The 23,001-nt window shown below is 47.6% G+C and overlaps 1 protein-coding gene across 1 annotated transcript; it reads right to left on the bottom strand.

Moving 5' to 3' along the window:
- Window positions 1-17,830: 17,830 nt before the first annotated feature.
- On the bottom strand, window positions 17,831-21,812 carry LOC119292167 (UPF0187 protein At3g61320, chloroplastic-like). Its single transcript, XM_037570999.1, has 4 exons — window positions 21,038-21,812; window positions 19,177-19,344; window positions 18,876-19,082; window positions 17,831-18,516 (listed from the first exon to the last, which is right to left on the bottom strand). Exons 1-4 carry the CDS (start codon window positions 21,686-21,688, stop codon window positions 18,301-18,303), a joined length of 1,242 nt encoding a protein of 413 aa, XP_037426896.1. The 5' UTR covers window positions 21,689-21,812; the 3' UTR covers window positions 17,831-18,300.
- Window positions 21,813-23,001: the final 1,189 nt, after the last annotated feature.

Genomic DNA, 23,001 nt, shown 5'->3' with positions numbered 1-23,001 from the left:
TTCACAAAGCACATACCTTGATAAGATTTTGAAGAAGTTCAAAATGGATCAGTCTAAGAAAGGGTTCTTGCCTGTATTGCAAGGTGTGAGATTGAGCTCGGCTCAATGTCCGACCACGGCAAAAGATAAAGAAGAGATGAGTGTCATCCCCTATGCTTCAGCCATAGGATCTATTATGTATGCCATGCTGTGTACCAGACCTGATGTAAACCTTGCCGTAAGTTTGGTAGGAAGGTACCAAAGTAATCCCGGCAAGGAACACTAGATAGCGGTCAAGAATATCCTGAAGTACCTAAAAAGGACAAAGGACATGTTTCTCGTTTATGGAGGTGACGAAGAGCTCGTCGTAAAGGGTTACATCGACGCTAGCTTCGACACAGATCTGGATGACTCTAAGTCACAAACCGGATACGTGTATATGTTGAATGGTGGAGCAGTAAGCTGGTGCAGCTGCAAGCAGAGCGTCGTGGCGGGATCTACATGTGAAGCGGAGTACATGGCAGCCTCGGAGGCAGCGCATGAAGCAATTTGGGTGAAGGAGTTCATCACCGACCTAGGAGTCATACCCAATGCGTCGGGGCCAATCAAACTCTTCTGTGACAACACTGGAGCTATTGCCCTTGCCAAGGAGCCCAGGTTTCACAAGAAGACCAGGCACATCAAGCGTCGTTTCAACTCCATCCGTGAAAATGTTCAAGATGGAGACATAGATATTTGCAAAGTACATACGAATCTGAATGTCGCAGATCCGTTGACTAAACCTCTTTCGCGAGCAAAACATGATCAACATCAGAACTCTATGGGTGTTCGATTCATCACAATGTAACTAGATTATTGACTCTAATGCAAGTGGGAGACTGTTGGAAATATGCCCTAGAGGCAATAATAAAAGGATTATTATTATATTTCCTTGTTCATGATAATTGTCTTTTATTCATGCTATAATTGTATTATCCGGAAATCGTAATACATGTGTGAATACTTAGACCAAATACGTCCCTAGTAAGCCTCTAGTTGACTAGCTCGTTGGTCAACAGATAGTCATGGTTTCCTGACTATGGACATTAGATGTCGTTGACAACGGGATCGCATCATTAGGAGAATGATGTGATGGACAAGACCCAATCCTAAGCATAGCACAAGATCGTGTAGTTCGTTTTGCTAGAGCTTTTCCAATGTCAAGTATCTCTTCCTTAGACCATGAGATCGTGTAACTCCCGGATACCGTAGGAGTGCTTTGGGTGTACCAAACGTCACAATGTAACTGGGTGACTATAAAGGTACACTACATGTATCTCCGAAAGTGTTTTTTGAGTTGGCACGGATCGAGACTGGGATTTGTCACTCCGTATGACGGAGAGGTATCTTTGGGCCCACTCGGTAATGCATCATCATAATGAGCTCAAAGTGACCAAGTGTTTGGTCACGGGATCATGCATTACGGTACGAGTAAAGTGACTTGCCGGTAACGAGACTGAACGAGGTATTGGGATACCGACGATCGAGTCTTGGGCATGTAACATACCGATTGACAAAGGGAATTGTATACGGGGTTGATTGAATCCTCGACGTCGTGGTTCATCCAATGAGATCATCGAGGAGCATGTGGGAGCCAACATGGGTATCCAGATCCCGCTGTTGGTTATTGACCGGAGAGCCATCTCGGTCATGTCTGCATGTCTCCCGAACCCGTAGGGTCTACACACTTAAGGTTCGGTGACGCTAGGGTTATTAGGAAGACTTGTATGTGATTATTGAATGTTGTTCAGAGTCCCAGATGAGATCCCGGACGTCACGAGGAGTTCCGGAATGGTCCGGAGGTGAAGATTTATATATGGGAAGTTGTCATACGGACACCGGAAAGTTTCGGGGGCATATCGGTATTGTACCGGGGCCACCGGAGGGGTTCCGGGGGTCCACCGGGAGTGGCCACCCCTCTCGGAGGGGCCTTATGGGCCGCAAGGGGCAGGGAACCAGCCCCTGGAGGGCTGGGCGCCCCCCCCTGGGCCGATGCGCCTAGGGTTGGGGGGGAACCCTAGTGGGGGCGCCCCCCTTGCTTTGGGGGCAAGCCCCCCTTCCTGGCCGCCCCCTTCCCCCTTCCCCTATAAATAGAGGGGCGAGGGGAGGGCTGAACACCTGATCCAAGGCGCAGCCCCTCCCCTCCCCAACACCTCTCCTCCTCCGTTGAGCGCTTGGCGAAGCCCTGTCGGAGTACTGCCTCTCCACCATCATCACGCCGTCGTGCTGCTGCTGGAGCCTTCTTCCTCAACCTCTCCTTCCCCCTTGCTGGATCAAGAAGGAGGAGACGTCGTCCGCTCCGTACGTGTGTTGAACGCAGAGGTGCTGTCCGTTCAGCACTTGGTCATTGGTGATTTGGATCACGGCGAGTACGACTCCATCATCCCCGTTCCCTTGAACGCTTCCACATGCGATCTACAAGTGGTATGTAGATGCAATCTCTCTCTCCCATGACTCGTTGCTTAGATGAACTCATAGATGGACCTTGGTGAGACCGTAGAAATTTTTTTAATTTTCTGCAACGTTCCCCAACAGGCACATGGCTTGGTGATTCTTGGTGTGTTCCGGGTGCTAACCCTGCCACTCTATTTATATGTTGAGCCATGTGGTCATAACTTGGAGAAACAGCCTCCTCAAAGTCGGTTTTGCCCGCAAGGAAGAGTCCTTCTCAGACTTCCAGGACCAGACGCCACAGTCCTTGGCGTCTGGCCCAGACGCCATGAGCCTCGGTGTCTGGCACAGGGCCAGACGCCAGGGTCTCCGGCGTTTGGCCCAGGGCCTCAGCAAAACTCCTTTTGCACCGACCAAGCCCCGTGGGCCTTACCCCTTGGCATAACCATATCATCCTATATATTAATCTTTACCTTCTGACCATTCGGGAGCTCCTCGTCATGTTTGTGATCTCATCCGGGACTCCGAATAATATTTGGTCACCAACAAACATAACTCATATAATACTATATCGCCAATGAATGTTAAGCGTGCGGACCCTACGGGTTCGAGAACTATGTAGACATGACCGAGACACCTCTCCGATCAATAACCAATAGCGGGACCTGGATGCCCATATTGGCTCCTACATATTCTACGAAGATCTTTATCGGTCGAACCTTATGACAACATACGTAATTTCCTTTGTCTGTCGGTATGTTACTTGACCGAGATTCGGTCGTTGGTATCTCCATACCTAGTTCAATCTCGTTACCGGCAAGTCTCTTTACTCGTTCCATAATACATCACCTCGTGACTAACTCCTTAGTCGTTTGCTTGCAAGCTTATGATGTGTATTACCGAGAGGGCCCAGAGATACCTCTCCGATACTCGGAGTGACAAATCCTAATCTCCATCTATGCCAACTCAACAAACACCTTCGGAGATACCTGTAGATCATATTTATAATCATCCAATTACGTTGTGACGTTTGATAGCACACAAGGTATTCATCAAGTATCCGGGAGTTGCATAATCTCATAATCAAAGGAATATGTATTTGACATAAAGAAAGCAATAGCAATAAAACTGAATGATCATTATGCTAAGCTATCGGATGGGTCTTGTCCATCAGATCATTCTCCTAATGATGTGATCCCATTCATCGAATGACAACACATTTCTATGGTTAGAAAACTTAACCATCTTTGATTAACGAGCTAGTCTAGTAGAGACTTACTAGGGACACGGTGTTTTGTCTATGTATCCACACATGTATCAAGTTTCCCGTTAATACAATTCCAGCATGAATAATAAACATTTATCATGAAATAAGGAAATATAAAATAACAACTTTATTATTGCCTCTAGGGCATATTTTCTTCAGTCTCCCATTTGCACTAGAGTCAATAATCTAGTTCACATCGTCATGTGATTTAACACCAATAGTTCACATCTTTATGTGATTAATACCCATAGTTCACATCACCATGTGATCAACACTCATCGGGTTTACTAGAGTCAATAATCTAGTTCACATCGCCATGTGATTAACACCCAAAGAGTACTAAGGCGTGATCATGTTTTGCTTGTGAGAGAGGTTTAGTCAACGGTCTGTCACATTCAGATCTGTATGTATTTTACAAATTTCTATGTCTACAACGCTCTGCATGTTGCTACTCTAGCTAATTGCTTCCACTTTCAATATGTATCCAGACTGGGACTCGGAGTCATCTAGATTAGTGTTAAAGCTTGCATCGTCGTAACACATTTTCATTGCCACTGTATAAACATTTGTGTATGATATGATGAGAGTAGTGTATAAAATCTGTACAAATATGGCGTAAATACGCAGGAAAAGAGGAAATTTTAGCAGTAGCGTGGGTTAACTACTAGTAGTAGCGCGGGATTATCAGCAGCGCGGGCTAAATAGCCGCGCTACAGGATGTTAGCAGTAGTGCTGGGTGACCCACGCTACTGATAAGACTTAGCTATAGCGCCTTGGCAGTAGCGATGCCCTAGCGATACTGTTGTGGTTATTTCCAGCAGGTTATTTTCAGCGCTAGTAGTAAGCTTTCTTGGAAACATGCTTCTTTTGTCCGTTCTATATCTACAACCATCCTTCAGAGAAACATTTTTTCCTACTTCAAGTCTCCGTTTGTCCGTTCTATATATACAACCCCACTTGAGAGAAACATGCTTCTTCTCTCTGGTAGCCTAAGGTGGTGGCGCGGGTATCACTGCCGCCACAACAAAAAGCTCATCGGTTATTTTATAGCACATCCTCTAATTCTATTTTTTATACCAAACTTTTATACTTACTTTAACCATATTACAATATTATGGAGTAAACCTTTTTAAATGGCTATAGTTGAACATATAACAATGTTGTTAAATATTAACTTATCATTTTTTGTTATACAGATGTAATGCATATCAATATAATTTTAAATTCAGTGTTATAGCCGAAGTCATATTAGAATTATGTTTTGACAATTGCACAAACTTTATAGTGTATATGAGTATATATTTGTGTGTATGTGCATGCGTTGTGTATGTTTTAATATTATTAAATTACATTGTAGAAGTTTCTAAAGCATAACTTTGAACTAATATAACTTGATATTGCTTTCTAGTATTATTTGTAAACATATTTAAAGTAAACATAATGTGTTGCGAGTTGGGTTAAACAATAAGTTGACAACATGTGCTTGCTCGTAATTGAAATTGAACTAACGTCGATCACTGGTCAACATAGAGACCTCGGAAGGGAGGCAAAAGGCCAGAACAAACACGGGTTTTGAAATCCCTGAGGACATCTATGCTGATTACTACACACCTGATGAAGAAACTCATGGGAAAGAAACCAAGAGTCAGCACAAAGTGTGCATTCAGAGATTTGAGAGGAGATGGACTAAGGAATGGAGGGAATACCGCTATGTTACTCCAAAGTACATGAAGAAATTCGACGTAAACCCTCCATATCCAAGACCTCCTTTGGCTGCTGGCCAATGAGCTGATCCCACCAGCATCAAGAGTGGTGAGGATTTCCCAAAATAATGGGCCAAGCGCCAAACCAAATTGGCTAAAATTGTGAAAGAAGCAGTGAAGAAATTCAATGAGGATTCCCAAGCTGTTGCTGCTGAGGCCTCTGCTAGCACCATTGCGCCAAAGAAGGCTATGCCGAAGAAATCAGCTGTGAAGCCTAGTTCCTCAATAGCAATGCCCTCACGACAAGTTCTTCAATGTGAAAACCATCAAGGCAAACTCCCCGTCAGCGCGCGCTCCCGCCGCCCGCCATGGACGACGACCTCGACGCCGCCGCCGGCCTCGTCTCCCTCGCCTTGTCCAGCATGACGACCGCCCCGTCCGGCAAAGGCAAGCCTTGCGCCCCCCGCAAGACCGCCGCCGCGCCCAAGCCAAAGAAGAAGCCGATTCCCGAAAAGCGGGCATGGGAGTCGGCTAATAGAAAGGGCCAGAGGCATGCGAGGGACGTAGCCTCGCGGCGGCCGTCGCAGCCGCCGCCATGCAGCAGGAGGCCACCAGTGCACATGTCACGGCAGCAAAGAGGGAGGCGCTAATTATGCTAGGGTTAAAACCTAGCCAGCACGGCCTCGTCAACCCCGTCGTGGCCGCGGCCAGCACCGGCTCATCTACCTACCGTCGGATGGTGCTGCCCGACTCACCCCGCGCGTCGACGACGCAGATGATACCCGGCTTCCATGTCTACCCGCAGGCCTCCCGACTCTCCGGGGAGTGCTCGCCCGAGGTGAGCATGGTGGCGCCTTCCATGCCCGCGCCCGCGCCCATCGACCTCAACGCCACACCGGTGGTCGGTGGCTCGTCATCCGAGGTGCGAGGAAACACGTGCGGCACATGCCAGCCGACGTGCTGCCTGGCACACGCAACCTGTTCGACGGAATGTTGGCCTCCGGCGACGATGACTACATGCAACACATCATCTTTGAGGGTGGTGCGGCGGCCACTGGCGGTGCCGCCGGGGCCAGCTACAATCCCAAAGAGACACAAAGCCAGGACAGACGAGGGGCGTTCACGCTATCCACCTTTGATCAAGATCAAGTGGTTTTCATGCATGATCAGGTCGGCCTGGACCTAGACGGCTTCCCACTCGACCATGAGTTTCCAGAGGACTACGAGCAAGAGAAAGAGGATGAGTGTGACATCAAAGGGGAGCCTTTGATCGAGGATGAGCTCGCCAACCAAGCCGTCGGGCCAAAGCCGAAATGCAAGATCAAGCGGACGAAGGCATACACGGCAGCCGAGACAAGCTCCTTCGTGAGTGTTGGAGGGACATTGGGCAAGACTCCAAGATTGGCACCGAACAAAAGGCATCAACCTTTTGGATTCGTGTCCACCGTGAGTTCCATGAGCGCAAGAAGTTTCCTCCGTACCAAATGCAAAGCATGCGCGGGTGGGTGTCCACTTCGAGGCGATGGAGGGTGATCCAACAAGAGTGCAACAAGTTTTGTGCCACTCTTGAGAGCGTCAAGGCCCACCATGGGAGCGGCATCAGCATGCAAGACATGGTATGCAACCGGCCCTCTTTTGTGTCATTCCGTTTATGCTTGCATGTCCATTTCCATATCCATTTTGCCAATATGCTTGCATGCAATACATTTGTAGGCATTCCAAGCTTTGGAGGCATTCAAGGTCCAGCACGACGGCAAGTGCTTCAACCTATCCCATTGTTGGAGGGTCATCAAAGACGAGGAGAAGTTCAAGGCGCAATATGCCACCCTCAAGTCAAGTGAGGGGAAGAGGTCCGTGGAGGAGGAAGACGGCGAGAAGCCACGCCCATGGGAAAAGACCAACTCGAAGAAGGAGGACAAGCGAGATGCGGCGTCGAACGCCTTGATCGCAAGCGTGGAGGGCATGATGAGCAAGAAGGACTCAAGGGAGGAGGAGCGCCGGTGATACAAAGAAGAACAAATGAACGCCTTCATGGAGATCCAAAGGAGGAGGCTTGAGATGGACGCGGAGAAGCAATCCAAGATACTTGAGATGGAGGCGGAGAAGCAAGCCAAGATGATAGAGATCGAGGCCGCCAACGCCAAGATCAAGGCGAAAGAAGTGGCTCTCGCGAGCATGATGACCGGGGTGCAGATCATGAAGGTGGATCTCAGCATCGTGTCACCAAGGAAGAGGCCATGGTTTGAGAAGATGCAGGCCGACATGCTTAAGTTTGATGATGAGTGACCTATGGCGCGAGCGCCATCCTTTTTGGTATGCCGGCAAGTGTGTTGGCATGACCACGGCCGTGATGGCGTGGTCGAACTCCCGCCCCTTTTTTGTGTGCTGGAATGTGTGTCGGCCGCTGTAAAGTGCGCCAACCGAACTGTGTGGTATTTTTTGAAGCTGGCATTGTATGCCGGCGCTGGCATGGTGCCGGCATGACCTTTCGGGCGACGACATGGCTGCCGGCATGAACTATGGCCACGGGCCTTTTTAAAAAAATTAGCATGGGACATAAAATCCGTCGGCGCGTTGGGTGCACTGCCGACCCAAATCTCAAATGGGACGGACGCCGAGCAGACGGCCGATCCAAACGGATGAAAAGCGCACGAAAGCATCGTCCAAACTTGGGTCGGCGGCGTTGGAGTTGAGCAACTCCAACGGGCCGACCCAAACGGACGGCGCATTTGTCCGCTTTATGTCTGTTTGGATCGGCCGCCCGCCCGGCGTCTGCCCTGTTTTGCATTTGGGTCAGCAGTGCGCCCAACGCGCCGACCCATTTTCATGTCTGCACTCAAATTTTAAAAAAGGCCCGCGGCCTTAGATCATGCCAGCGACCATGTCTCATGTCGGCACCATGCTAGCGCCGACATACATTGTCGGCTTCAAAAAATGCACCACACAGTTCATGCTGGCGCACTCGCCAGCGGCCGGCACACATGCCAGCACACAAAAGGGGTGGGACTTGAGTTCGACCACGCCATCACGGCCCCATGGTCATGCTAGCGCACAAGCCGGCATACGAAAAAGAAGGCGCTCGCGGCCACGAGATCACTCTTCGGTGAACTTGAGCATGTCAGCCTGCATTTTCTCGAACCATGGCCTCTTCCTTGGCGACACGGTGTTGATATCCACCTTCATGATCTCCGCCCCGGTCATCATGCTTGCTAAGCCACTTCTCTGGCCTTGGTCTTGGCGTTGGCGGTCTTGATCTCGAGCATCTTCGCTTGCTTCTCCGCCTCCAAATCAAGCATCTTGGCTTGCTTCTCCGCATCCATCTCTAGCCTCCTCCTTTGGATCTCCATGAAGGCGTTCATTTTCTCCTCTTTGAAACGCCGGCGCTCCTCCTTTCTTGAGTCCTTCTTGTTCATCATGCCCTCCACGCTTGCGATCAAGGCATTCGATGCCGCATCCCGTTTGTCCTCCATCTTGAAGTTGGTCTTCCCCCGCGGCCAAGCCGGCTCGCCGTCCCCAACCTCCTCCACGGCTTCCTTTCCCCCGTGCAACTTGAGGGTGGCATATTGCGCCTTGAATTTCTCCTCATATTTGATGACCCTATAGCAATGGGAGAGGTTGAAGCACTTGCCATTGTGTTGGACCTTGAATGCCTCCAAAGCTTGAAATGCCTACAAATGTTTTCATGCAAGCATGTTGGCACAAATAGGATGCAAATGAACACACAAGCATGAACTTGATGACACAAAAGAGGGCGGCTTGCTACCATACCATGTCTTGCATGCCGATGCCGCTCACGGGGCGGGCCTTATGCTCTCAAGAGTGGCACAAACTTGTTGTACTCTTGTTGGATCACTCTCCATCGCTTCGAAATGGACACCCACCCACGCGTGCTCACAATTTGGTAAGGAGGAAACTTCTTGCGCTCATGAAACTCCCAGTGGACACGAATCCAAAAAGTTGAATGCTTTTGTTCGGTGCCGATCTTGGGGTCTTGTCCAATGTCCCTCCAACACTCGCAAAGAAGCTTGTCCTCGGACGCCGTGTATGCCTTCGTGCGCTTGCTACTGCGCTTCGGCTTTGGCCCAATGGCTTGGTTGGCAAGCTCGTCCTCAAACAAAGGCTCCACTTCGATGTCGCACTCGTCTTCTTCCTCTTGCCCGTAGTCATCCGGAAACTCGTGGTCAAGTGGGAAGCTGTTCAGGTCCATGCCGACCTGATCACGCATGAAGGCCGACTGATCATAGCCAGCGCCCGGCGTGAACGCCCCGCGGCCGTCCTGGCTTTGTGTCTCCTCGGGGTCATAGCCAGCGGCTGGCGCACCGCCCTCGAAGATGAGGTTCTGCATGTAGTCCTCGTCGTCGTCGGCCGGCATTTCGTGGAACAGGTTGCGGGCGTCCGGTAGCACGTCGGTCGGCATCTGCTGCGCGCGTTTCCTCACGCCTCCGGATGACGAGCCACCGGCTATCGATGTGGCGTTGAGGTTGATGGGCGCGGGCGTGGAAGGCGCCACCACGCTCACGTCGGGCGAGCACTCCCCGGAGAGGTACGAGGCCTACAGATACACATGGAAGGCGGGTATCGAGGTGTAAGCTAACGCGCGGGGCGAGTCGGGCAGCACCATCCGAGGGAATGCGGACGAGCCGCTGCTGGCCACGGGGGCGTTGTCGAGGCCGTGCTGGCTAGGGTTTAACCCTAGCATGTAGAGCGCCTCCCTCATTGCCGTCGCGACGCGGGCGTTGGTTACCTCCTGCTGCCGACGGCAGCCGTGACAGCTTCACCCCTCGCCGAAATTGGGCCGGAAATAGGTCGTCCGCGGACGAAAAGTGGACGCGCATCCGCTTGGGTCAGCGCGTTGGGCCGTTTTTTGTGTACGCGCCGACCAAAACGGACGGCGGCGGACGAAATGGGTCGACGGCGTTGGAGTTGCTCTAACTCCTGTACCACTAGTCGTACTACCACAGCACGTCCACGTCCATCTTGCATGCATTGCATATCTATCTGCGTCGCACGGGGGTTGATGGTGCTATACTCATATCGAGGGCTCTGCGTACTACCAGCAGTGTATGCATCTCCAGCTGGACAAGAGTTATGTGCTCTATAAGCTAGCTTCAAAAGTCCTTGCTCTACGATTGAGACCAGTACTGGATGATATCATTGCAGAAGAGCAGTCAGCGTTTGTCCCGGGCCGGCTGATTTCGGACAACGTCCTAACGGCATATGAGTGCATTCATTATCTTAAGAAAAAGAAGGGCAAGTCTGGAAATATGGCAGTGAAGCTTGATATGGCTAAGGCGTACGATAGGGTGGAATGGACATACTTGCGTGCCATGATGGAGAAACTTGGGTTTGCTGCTGAGTGGATCGACCGGGTAATGGTATGCGTTCAGACTGTGTCCTTTTCAATTCGAGTTAATGGGCAATTCTCAGAATCTTTCAGACCTACCAAAGGCATCAGGCAGGGCGATCCCATCTCACCGTATCTATTTCTCATATGTGCGGAAGGGTTGAGCAGTTTGTTGAAATTCCGTGGCCCAGACCAGCTATCCCGAGGTGTTAGAGTTGGAATACATGCTCCATGGGTGTCCCACTTGTTGTTTGCAGATGATTGTCTGGTGTTTACACAGGCATCTTCTGAGGCAGCTACCAGATTGCATAACACTCTAAACGTCTATCGAGAAGCTTCAGGCCAAATGGTGAACCGAGCGAAGTCTACCATATTCTTCAGTGCCAATTGTTCCGACGAGATGAAAGCGGTGGTCCGTGAGCAAACTGAGATTGAGACGGAAGCTCTTGTTGAGAAGTATTTGGGGCTGCCAACGGCCAATGGACATTGCCACCAGTATCCGTAAACTAGTAAATGGGTATGTTCCCAAACTTCTGAGCACCGCAGCAAGGGAAGTTTTGATCAAAGCGGTTTGTCAGGCAATTCCCACATATTCCATGAGTTGTTTCAGGTTGTCCAAAAAACTATGTAAAAAGTTGACTGTTATAGTGGCTCGATTCTTCTGGGGTGGAGATGAAAGCCGAAGGAAGCTTCATTGGAAAAAATGGAGAGATATAGCTATACCAAAAGGAGATGGAGGCATGGGCTTTAGGGATTTTGAAATGTTTAATCAAGCTATGCTTGCAAAACAGGGCTGGAGGTTGATTACCACACCAAAATCGTTGTGTGCTAGAGTTCTTAAAGGCAAGTATTTTCATGATCATGACTTTATGTTAGCCAAGAACAAGAGAGGGTCATCACACATTTGGAGGGCAATACTCCATGGCAGAGAGGTACTAAAACTGGGGTTAGTGAAGAGGGTTGGAGATGGCTCTTCTATTCGGCCTTGGGATGATCCATGGATTCCATCTAATTATGGTTTCAAACCTATTGTGAAGCTCCCAGGTGCAGCCGTGAACACAGTAAAAGATCTGATAGATGAAGACACTGGGGAATGGGATATCAATATGATAAAATTGCATTTTGTTGAACTTGATGTGAGTGCAATCTGCAGGATCCCCCTCGATCGCTTCACCGAGGACTCATGGGCGTGGCACTTTGAAAAGCATGGGAATTTCACAGTAAGATCAGCATACAGAGAGCTAGTAGCTAAATGCCATCAAAGAGTCCAGTCGGGTTCCAGTAGCAGTCAAGCAAATGCATGGAAGAAAATGTGGCGACTTCAAGTTCCTCCAAAGGTTAGGAATTTCTGGTGGCGTATTTGTCATGATTTCATTCCGTGCCGCGCGGTGCTGAAGCGAAGACATGTGGAGGAAATTGACTTCTGTGAAAGTTGTGGGCAGCCGGAAACTTCGATGCATGCAATTTTTCATTGTACTTGGGCTCGGAGTTTTTGGGACGAGAAAATTCTAACTGGAATTAAAATTCCCAAACTTCACCCGCAGTCGTGGACACTTGATCTTGTTGATGGAACCAAGGTTTCTCAAGCAGATGCTTGCGTTATTTGTTGTGGTGCGTGGGCAATATGGACTGAGCGAAATACAAGAAGACATGGGGAGGCTGGACGTACCATAGCGCAATCTGTCAAATGGGTTACTAATACAGTGATGGATTTGGTTATGGCAGGAAAAGAAAACTTAGTTAAGGCGCCGAAGGTGAAAGCTAAATGGTCACCACCTGAAAATGGAGTGATCAAGGTGAATGTTGATGCCTCCTTTGATGAGAATACCAATCAAGGGTCTTCCGGGCTGGTGATCCGTGATAGTTTTGGCAATCTCCTACGTGCACAGGCCCTTTGGTATGAGTTTGCAGCAAGCTCGATGGCAATGGAAGCTGAGGCGATTCGGGATGGGGTGCAAGTGGCCCTGGAGAGAGGCTTCCGTAGAGTTGTCGTCGAGAGCGACGCTCAAGCAATCATAAAGCTGTGGGAGACAGAAGATTTTGATCGTGCTGAGATTGTTGGAATTCTTCACGAGATCAAAGAACTGAGTGCACAATTTGAGAGTTTTAGGCTAATTTTCGTACGAAGAGACGCTAATGAGGCGGCCCACTTATGTGCGAAGCAGGCGACAAAAATGTTAGGAGGAGATGCTTATGGCTTAATTGCGTTCCAGTATTCCTAACGGATACGTTGTATCATGATTGTATGCCTGATTAGTTAGCAATAAAGCTCTTTTACTAGCAAAAAAAAAGAGTTATGACTTATGACTGATTTGGCGCGTGGAATTTAATTTAATTCATTACAGTATAAGTGGACATTATTTTACCTATTTGTAGGTAGGACAGGCTCTGGGTGGGAGCACGCGGTAGCGCAGCGCAGGACGATAGGCGTACAAGACAGACAGGCGTCCTGCGAGTGCGAGCGAAAGAGACAGCCGACGGACGGACGGGCGGGCGGGGTACAGCAAACAGTGGACTGACCGACACGCGCGTGGTCCCACATGCCGGTGGGAGCAAGGGCCCACCGCCCAGAAGCACATGCCCTCGGTTCAGTGCGGCTGGGCTGCTCCGAGCCTCCGCCTATGATTCCTGCTTTGCATTTGTTTTTTTTTAATCTCGCTTGCATTGCTTTGCTTTGTGTCCCCCTCCATCCCTGATTATCTCTTCTGTTCTGCTTTTTTTTTTCTGTTTTCTTATTGTTAATCCTACTCTCACTCGCTCATTGGGACAACATCGAGGAGCGAAGCCGTGAAGTGGAGTGGTGAAGTGGCGAACCAGACCAGACCAAGGCAAGCCAAGCAAGGCAGACAGGAATGATTCCATCGGGCGTTTGTTTAACACGTTACGTAGAAATGCCTCAATCAATCAGGCCGCTGACCCCGCTTTTTCCCTGCATCCCACCCCACCCCTCAATCATTCGGTCCAAACACACACCCCACCCCACATCCATTCACACTCCACCTCACTTTTCTATACTTGCGAGGATGAGGCGTCGATCCGTTGTCTGGGCAGCTGAGACTGCTGCCAGCCCACCCGAGTTCAAGTCCCGGCTTGAACGCGTGGTGCTCACGGAGTATGTCCTATAAATAAATGTCAACGAGTGTTAACCCTTGGGTTGGTCTCATTTTTTTCTATACTTGCTTACATTTTTTTTATTCACATCAATTTTATACTAGTACTACTACTCAAGCTTCCTTTCTTTCAGCTCACATTCTATTTTGTCAAACAAAATTAGTGAAGCTCAAGCGAATACTTATCAGAAAAATGGACTGGGCCGGTCTCCTAAAACGAACACACTATTTGTTCGCGCACTGGTACGGACCAGTCCGCAGACACGGATGTGGAAACCGGCTATCCAACTGAATCCCGTGAATGGGGGTTATGGATGCGGGCTCCGAGTCGTCCACTTGCCCGTCCTCATAGCATACTTCGCCTCTGCCCCTGTCTCTGTCGCGGGTCACATCTGCTTGTCTGCACCGTCATATACCGGCGACGGAGTTGGTTTCCTGGCGACCACGCCAGTTTAGTATCGGCAGTCGGACGGATAGGTGGCATTTGCACGCGGAGAGAAGGCGCGTACACCGGCATGGGCGACGCTCTTGGCCGGCTACAGTGAGAGGTCGTGGCCGCTTTGGACCCGCATGAATGCGGCGCTGGCGCTCTGGAGTGATATGAATGCGGGACAACTCTTTCACACGGGAAAGGACGCGGGTCAAGGAAATGGTTTTCGAGTGGGACCGGGTTGTCGGATGAGTGTGTGGCAGCGGCTCAGAGCACGCAAAGCCCCCTTGGTTTGCTTCCGGTTTACGGGACAACGGACGTCCAGACCAGTCCGCGAATGGATGAAATACCGTGTTGGATGACAAAACATGTCCGGGCCACGCGGTCCGGATGGTCATGGGCCGTTCGAGGATCGGTGCTGGAGATGCCATAAACTTTGGAGTGCAAAGTTTTACATTCAGAAAAGGTTATACGGACTACATTATGAATGGAGGAAGTAGACGATACGTGAAAAAGACAAGTTTTGTTTGCCCGCTCATACTCATGGATGACATGGGTTTAAGTTTTTTTTCTCGAAACAGACATAGGAGGAAGCAAGATGATGCTTCGGATGCTAACTGTCCTTGGAGTCTATTGTAGCTACTGTACTAGGTAGTAGGTAGTAGGTCGTACTGTAGTACTACTAGGCACGAAGCTAGGAACGTGAGAGGGTACTATCTCTGTCTCGGTGAATAAGTCATTCACGTAGTTCTAGGTCGACAATTTAACTATCTAAATATGTATTATACGTGATAAAAATATATATTTAGAAACTATATCCGTGTAGAAATGTTGTGATATATTTTTCATGACATATACCACATATTTAATGCCTTAAATTGATGACCTAGAACTACGCGAATGACTTATTCACCTGGACGGAGGTAGTAGTCCGTATGCAAACTAGGCTGCATTTGCAGACGTACGATCTATGTACTACAGTGCATAACAGCAGCCATCAACTCTGTTCGCTATACGGCAACGATCACATGGTACAGAAACCATATATCTCTACTCTTATAAAAAACAGAGTTAATGATGATGATGTACCTTTGTCATCCTGCAATATAGGCCGTCCGATTTATATCTGATGGATAAAAAGAAAAATATGACAATTTTTCAAAAAAGATACCCACTCCCCTCTTCACATTTACGAATAAGGCATTTCCTCATTTATCCTTTTCTCTCACAAGATAAATTATTTGATGTTTCGTGCAATGCACTAGCATTTTGCTAGTAAGTACTCCCTCCGTCCCGTAATATAAAAACATTTTTCAAGCTAACATAGCTTGAAAACGTTCTTATATTGTGGATCGGAGATAATACATAACACACATTGTCATACTTGTGTTGCGTGTGATGCTTCTTTTAAACCACACAGATTAAAATTATGTTAGGATCGAACGAGCGACCTTGGAGATGGTACGCAAATCGGACGGAAACTATAAGCACGCCTAGGGTTGCTCTTTCCGTTCCAGGCGTGACATGACACCATGCATGCAAGCACGTCTGTTTTTTGCGAATACGCAAAACTTTTGTATCTCTCTATTGATAGAAGAAAAAAAGAAAGATCCTGATAAGTGTCATATGTGTGGCACAAACACATGGCAACCGGACGTTTCCGATGTCAAGTTTAGTAATGCGAGAATGTCAATTTTAGTTGTGAAGCATGACAACTTCTTTTTCGAATGACAAGTTACAGATTTTTTTTTTAGTTTGTTTTTCTTTTCGGATGACAATTTTAGTTGTAAAAAATGTCATCATCGGAGTGCTTTGTGCCACATGTATTACACTTCACATCTAGGGAAAAAAGAGTACAAGGAAGAATACACATGCACAGACCAGGTAACGTAAACATGATGTCCAAAACAAAGAGACAAGAGATGACCCAACAGCACTAGCTGCTACCACTAACTAGGCGTCTCCAACTGGGTTCGTTTGGTTCGTTTCATTCCACTTTACCACCTACTTTTACCTTTGGGCTTTGGTTCACTTCCTTGACCCGCGCTTTGCAAAGTCATCCTTGACGCCGCATTGTACGCGCACATTCTCCTCTAGCCATATCTCTTCTCTTGTACTTGTACTTGTATAAAAGAAAGAAGAAAGAAAAATAGCACAATGTTGCCACCTGCAATGCACGGGCAATTATCTACTCCCTCCGTTCCTAAATATAAGTTTTTTTAAATATTCCAATAAGTGACTACATACACAGCAAAATGAGTGAATCTACATTTTGAAATATGTTTACATACATCCGTATGTTGTAGTCCATTTGAAATGTCTAAAAAAAACTTATATTTAGGAACGGAGGGAGTAGATGAAAAAAAACTCGACCAGTCTCTTTTCCCTAGCTAGGGTATCTCTAGTGAGGGATTTTCCGCCCCAAACCAATTCTCCTGCTATAGTAATGTTTTTTGTTTAATATGGTACTCACTCTGCTGTAGTGATCTAAAAGATCTTATAAGAGTTTACAGAGGGATCACTCTTTTTTTCTTGATTCCAGTGGCCGTTAGTGATACTTACTCCTAGTCTCTGATACTACTCTTAAACACTAAGTACCTACTAGGCTTTAATACCATATATCAATACCCTAATCGTACTCTTACTGTCTTACAGATAAATACATAGCTTTCCCTAAAAAAAGATAAATAAATGGCTCACCAGAGCTACATACAAATCTGGGATAAAGGTGGCTACGTACATAGTACATCTCTGTGGCTGGCAGAGGATCCATTTTATTTGTACATGCGGTACATGCTATTGATACTACTGCATCTGCTGCTGCTGCTGCTACATGAAGCAGGAGCTGCACTAAGCTACACCTCACCACTTTATTCCAGTACATCCACAACAATCTCCATTAATGGACTAGCTTCAGCTTGTACCAATTCTCACACGGTAGGTGTGGAAAGTTGTTGCTCATTGCAACATCATATCTAACTGGAAGTGGGACTGATAGATTATGTGGTTAAGTCATGTAATCTTTCGTTGGTACCCACCATTTGTGGTGTTTTCTTTTTCATTTTGTCACTTTAGTTGATAAAAATGGCTGTATGCATCATGATGATGCAGAGGCCGGGGTCTTTCCCCTTTTCAAAAAAAAAAAAACTGGAAGTGGGAGTGCACTGCTGATGCATCATGCATGCCACAAACCGCAGACAATTCGGTTGCCGTCCTTGAATAATTCGCCACCGGCTCAATCAGTCGACCTTCACCTGCTCGCTCCTGGAGCTCGAGACGGCCCATCCCTTATGGGAGAGCCTACCTCCTCTGCTGTGGCCTTGGGTCCTGCCAACCGGTTGCTTTCACGACACTCACAGACTCTTGGAGATGAACAAAGCTTGGGTTTTTCAGGGATGCTCGACACAATTGATTGAACGCACCGGAGGTGGAAGGACTGCCATGCGGCATAGGTCGGGTGTATGCTCATTGTGTTCGTGTCCACCTGATGTTTCATTTCGAGTCAATAAGATCCACCATTTGTCGAGAAACATTGTGACAATGCCTCTCTATTCGCAATCGAAAGGGTTAGACAACATTACTGTCATACATATAGTACTGCTACACACAAAGTAGCAACTGCTATGCATTCATATGATCAGTACTCTAATTGTACTCTTACACACAAATAAACAGCTCACCAGGACTATATACAAAGCTGGGGATCCAGTTTCATTTCTACTACATGCACTAGATGCTGCCTGCTGCTGCTGCTGCTGCTGGTACACCTTTCTTACCTACTACCAACTCAAGTGAGGCTACACTACACTACATCCTCACCACTTTATTCTACTACTTCACTCAGCTCACTCAACCCAGGAGCCCTGCTCAGCCACACCAAATCAATGGACCAGCTGGTGTTAACTCTCACACCAAATCATTGCAACAGCTGCAGCATCTACCTGGAAGTGGGACCGCGCGCCGCAAACCGCAGACAGGACACTTCGGTTGCTTCCAACCGCCGCTGTTCTTGAATGATTCGCCGCCAGCCAGCTCGATCAGTCGACCTTCACCTGCTCGCCCCTGGAGCTGGAGACGGGCCAGCCGTTCTGCGGGAGCCTACCGCCGCCTCTGCCGCGGCCCTTGGTCTTGGCGGCCAGTTGCTTTCGGACCAGGCCTTGCACCGACATCATGTCGCGCATGCTGTCGTGGAGCTGCTGGCACTGCGCGTCGAGCGCTAGCATCGGGAACGGCTCCTCGATGAGGACCCCCACCTGAAAATGCACGAGGTGTTAGTACCCAGGTAGGAGAAACGGGGCAAATACAAGTAACTGATGAGATGAAGCAGACACTGTTAACCAAACAGCAAAGCAGGAATAGCATGATGTTTTCCGTCTTAATATCCTCCTGACCATCAGAAGCCTATGAGCAGAATAAAGTAAAAAAACGTATGAAGTACGATCTGCGCTTCTCCACCTATAGAACATTTAATAGAAGCATTCATCGGCTTGTTGCTCCGATTGCATACATAAGTCACTCAAAGCAGTTTGCATAAGTTAGCTACCATATCGCAATTCATAAACTGGTTGAAATGGAAGCAATTTTCGTGGGGTGAAAATAGGTAGGAACTTACTTCCTCGATGCAGAATAAGGAGGCAGCACTGACAAAAGTAGCTGGAACGACTATCCATTTACATTCTGCCCATAGTATGATTGGAAGTGTAAGATGCCACAGGACAAGAAACCGTGAAGTAAGCCTAGTGTATGACAGAGGAACGGGAATCCCGATGATCTGCTCGCACACACAAATTCCTTCAAGGAAACAAGACAGTTTAGATTCCTACAACCAAAAGAAATAACTGGCATTAGGTTGCAGATCACACGGTGACTGTTAGCACTGAAGGTTTTGCAGGAAGATAAGGCAGAAGGGCTACCATGATGCTCCGCTTATGTTCCTCGAAATCCAACATCTGGAGACTCTGCGAAATGAACTCGATGATGCAACGAGGCCGGTGTTCTGAGCTCATGATAACATTCAGGTCATCCTCTGCGAGCAAGCCCTGAAGGTCCTTTCTGATGTCGGAGTTGCTGGTTATATGACACTGAAACAAACAAAAAACAGAAGCGTAACGTTAATTGTGGAACAGTGGATAGGAGTGAAAAACAGACAGTAACAGGCTAACAGCTATTTCAGGGACCTGGTCAAAATCAAGTTTGTACTACAAAATAACAGAAAATCTGAAGCATCAGCAAGAAGAGCAGGGTTATAATTGGAGGAAGGATAGGTTTTCACACGAACCTAGGACATCAATTTCGTCAAGGACATGACACGTTGCAAGTAGGTTGACATCAATGTAAGTAAATCAATACAGGACATTGTCCATTGCTAGCAGAACAAATTATACAAGGACATAATCAATCGCAAGGGCCAAATGAATGAATCAATGCAGTTCCAGGGCAGTCCTTACTGAAATTTTACCTATTTCAGCAATAAGTCCATAGTGCCTTACACTCCACTACATGAAAATGTTCTTAGACTCTTTCATTCATATCAAGCAAAGCTTTTTCCGGCAGAAGCATAACGATGAAGTGTACCATTAATCGCGGTACACGGGAGAGGAGTGAAAACAAGCTGAACAGGCTAAGAGCTAAGTATTTCAGAGACTGTCAAATCAAGTTTATACTGCAAAAAACTGAATATAATCTGAGGCACGAGCAAGAATAACAAAGTAATAGTTGGGGGAAACATATCATAGCATTCAATAATGGCCTCCACACGAATCTAGGCCATCAATTTTGTCAAGAACATATGGTCCATTGCAAGTAGGTTGACATCAATGTAAAGCAAATCAAATTATACAGGACAGGTCCATTGCAAGTAGGTTGACATCAATTGAAGCAAATCGAATTATACAGGACAGATCCATTGCAAGTAGGTTGCCATCAACGTAAGCAAATCGATACAGGACATGTCCATTGCAAGTACATGCTCATCAACAGTAGCAGAACAAATTATACAAAGACATAACCAATCGCAAGGGCCAAATGAATGAATTGATATGGTTCCAGGGCAGTCCTTACTGAGCCTTTACGTATTTCAGTAATAAACCCATAGCGCATTATACTCCACTACATGAATATGTTCTTAAGACTCTTTCAGAGACTGTCAAATCAAGTTTATATTCTACAAAATACAGAATATAGTCTGAAGCATGAATGAGCAAGAAGAACAAAGTGATAATTAGGGGAAGCATATCATGGCTTTCAATAATGGATTCCGCACGAATCTAGGCCATCAAATTTGTCAAGAACATGGTCCATTGCAAGTAGGTTGACATCAATATAAGCAAATCGAATTGTCAAGAACATGGTCCATCGCAAGTAGGTTGATATCAATGTAAGCAAATCGAATTATGAAGAACACGGTCCATTGCAAGCAGGTTGACATCAATGTAACCAAATCGAATTATAGAGGACATGTCCATTGCAAGTACATGTGCATCAATAGTAGCAGAACAAATCACACAAGGACATAATCAATTGCACGAGCCAGAACATACCAGTTGACATGAATGAATTGATGCAGTTCCAGGGCAGTACTGACTAAATCTTTACTAATCAATTCCGAGTACCAATTTTCAGTAAAACCATATTGCCTTACACTCTACTACATGAATGTTGTAAAGACTCTTCATTTATAGTATCAAGCAAAGCTCTCTCCTTTTACAGGACAAGCATAATGAGGAACACACAGGACACAGTGATATGCAGCAGTGGTGGATCTCTCTCACTCACCTTGAGCGCGACGGGGAAGGCGAGGATGTAGTTGACGAGCGCGCCGGTGCCGGTGTCGTTGTCCCCGCGCTCACCGGCGGCGCAGGAATGCATGACCATGCCGGCGAGCTCGGTGGCGCCGGCGAGGACGCGCATCCAGGCCTTGCGGCCCTCGTCGAAGCGCGCGTAGGAGGCCTCGGTGCGGAAGACGAGCAGGAGCGCGAGCGCGGGCGCCGTGAGCTGGTAGGGCAGGGAGGAGGCGGTGAGCGCGTAGTCCGGGGCGAGCGTGTTGTAGGTGGCGACGGCGGCGGCGAAGGCGGTGAAGGCGGAGACGGGCGGGACCAGGGAGAGGATGACCCGGGAGGAGAGCGAGGAGAGGAGGTGCCGCAGGTGGCGCAGCGAGCTCCGGTGCTCCCGCCACTGCTCGTGCGTGTACAGCGGCCGCGGCTCCCGGATGCGCCGCTCCGACACCGCGTCCGCCCAGTCGGGCACGGCCGTGAGGAGGGAGAGGAGCGGGTTCGGGGGGTTCGGGGACGGTGGGGGGTTGGGGAGCGGCTCCGGGAAGCAGCGGGTGAGCTGGCGGTTGCGGCGGCCGGGCATCGCAGCCGGGTTGAGGTGGTGGTGGTGGCGGCGCGGGGTGGAGGCCGGGCTGGGCGGCGGGCGTGCCGCCATTGGCTGTCCCCGGTGGGCGCGAGGAGGGGAGGGGATTCGTCGCTCGGCTCAAGCCATGGCCGGCGGTGGAGCGGAGCGGAGTGGAGTTTGTGTGGCGGAGGAGAGGAGAGGATGCGGCGCGCGCCTCGCCTCGACTCGTTGGCCGACATGTGTTGTGTCCATCTTGCTCTTGGATCCGTTTCTCTGGATCGGACGGCCAGGAGAGCGGCCACGTGCGTGCATCCAGAGATTTCAGAGAAATTTGCAGTCTTTGCGAGAGAAGAAAGGATGAGGAATTTTGATAAGTTTCGAGGCATGTATCCAGTCTTCTCATTTTAGATTTGGACTTGCTTTGGTTTACGTAATTTTTATACGGTAAAATTCCTGCAGGAATTGTTGTTTTAAGTTTAGGCTTCTTTGGTTTACGTAAATTTTGTATGAGTTCTGTAGGATAAAACGCCTACAGGAATAATTTTAGGAATGGATTCCTATGCCTATGTAGGATTACTTCATATATGCTTCATATTTCATATGAAGAGAACATTTGCTCAGATCCAATGGAAAGATCACCATCCTATAAACCAATTGACACATTTTTTCTAATAAAGTTGAGATATATGCCATCTTATTTATTTATTTATATGATATTCCTCTCCTAGGAACCAAATGAGGCCTTAACCAGAAGATGGATCATGTGATATGAAATGTTTTACATGCCCTCCTTCAGTGTTGATCTGACGGGAGTGTGAACACGGCATGGGTGTTGCTTGCCCCGGTTAAACATGAATTGCTCACGCGGGGCTTAATGGACCGCAGGTGGTGTGGTCGATTCATAGAGGTACATATTTTTTAGGTTTCCCATGAACAAATACATAGTGCAATCAAATCAATAAAAGACGAAGTAAGAAATGTTGCTGTATGGATATTTGTATGTGTAAAGTTAAATAAATTATGCACCTTTAGAAATGTTCGTGTACTTTAGAAAACGTTGTCATAGTTTAAAAAGAATTCGCGTAATTAAAAATATTATTCATCGCTGAGAGCTCATGGCTTTTAAAAAGAATCATGCAATTTTGGAAAGAGTCCACATTCATGTAGTTCAGAAATGTATTAAGGTATTTAAGATATCCTCTATATTTTTGGGAGATGTTTGTGTAATTCAACAGTCATGCCTTTTAAATCAATGCAGTAGAAAAGTGTTCACTTATTTTTTCTAAAAATGTTTAAATAATTTAAAAGTATTCACCTACTTTGAAAATAATATATGTGTAATATATATATATATAATATTAATATAAAAATTGTAATAGGAAAAAGTAGAATAATGAAAATAA

This window comes from Triticum dicoccoides, chromosome 4B, assembly GCF_002162155.2.
Source record: "Triticum dicoccoides isolate Atlit2015 ecotype Zavitan chromosome 4B, WEW_v2.0, whole genome shotgun sequence".
Lineage (NCBI taxonomy): Eukaryota > Viridiplantae > Streptophyta > Magnoliopsida > Poales > Poaceae > Triticum > Triticum dicoccoides.
The sequence above is the reverse complement of the archived record's forward strand: the minus strand, read 5'-3'. Positions and strand labels throughout refer to the sequence as shown.

Bases quoted from the DNA above. Each gene is read 5' to 3' on its own strand.
- LOC119292167 (XM_037570999.1), bottom strand. From the start codon at position 21,688: ATGGCGGCACGCCCGCCGCCCAGCCCGGCCTCCACCCCGCGCCGCCAC. The intron at 19,345-21,037 runs GTGAGTGAGAGA...TGTTTGTTTCAG, and splicing joins CCTTCCCCGTCGCGCTCAAG to TGTCATATAACCAGCAACTC. The intron at 18,517-18,875 runs GTAAGTTCCTAC...GTGCATTTTCAG, and splicing joins CCTTATTCTGCATCGAGGAA to GTGGGGGTCCTCATCGAGGA.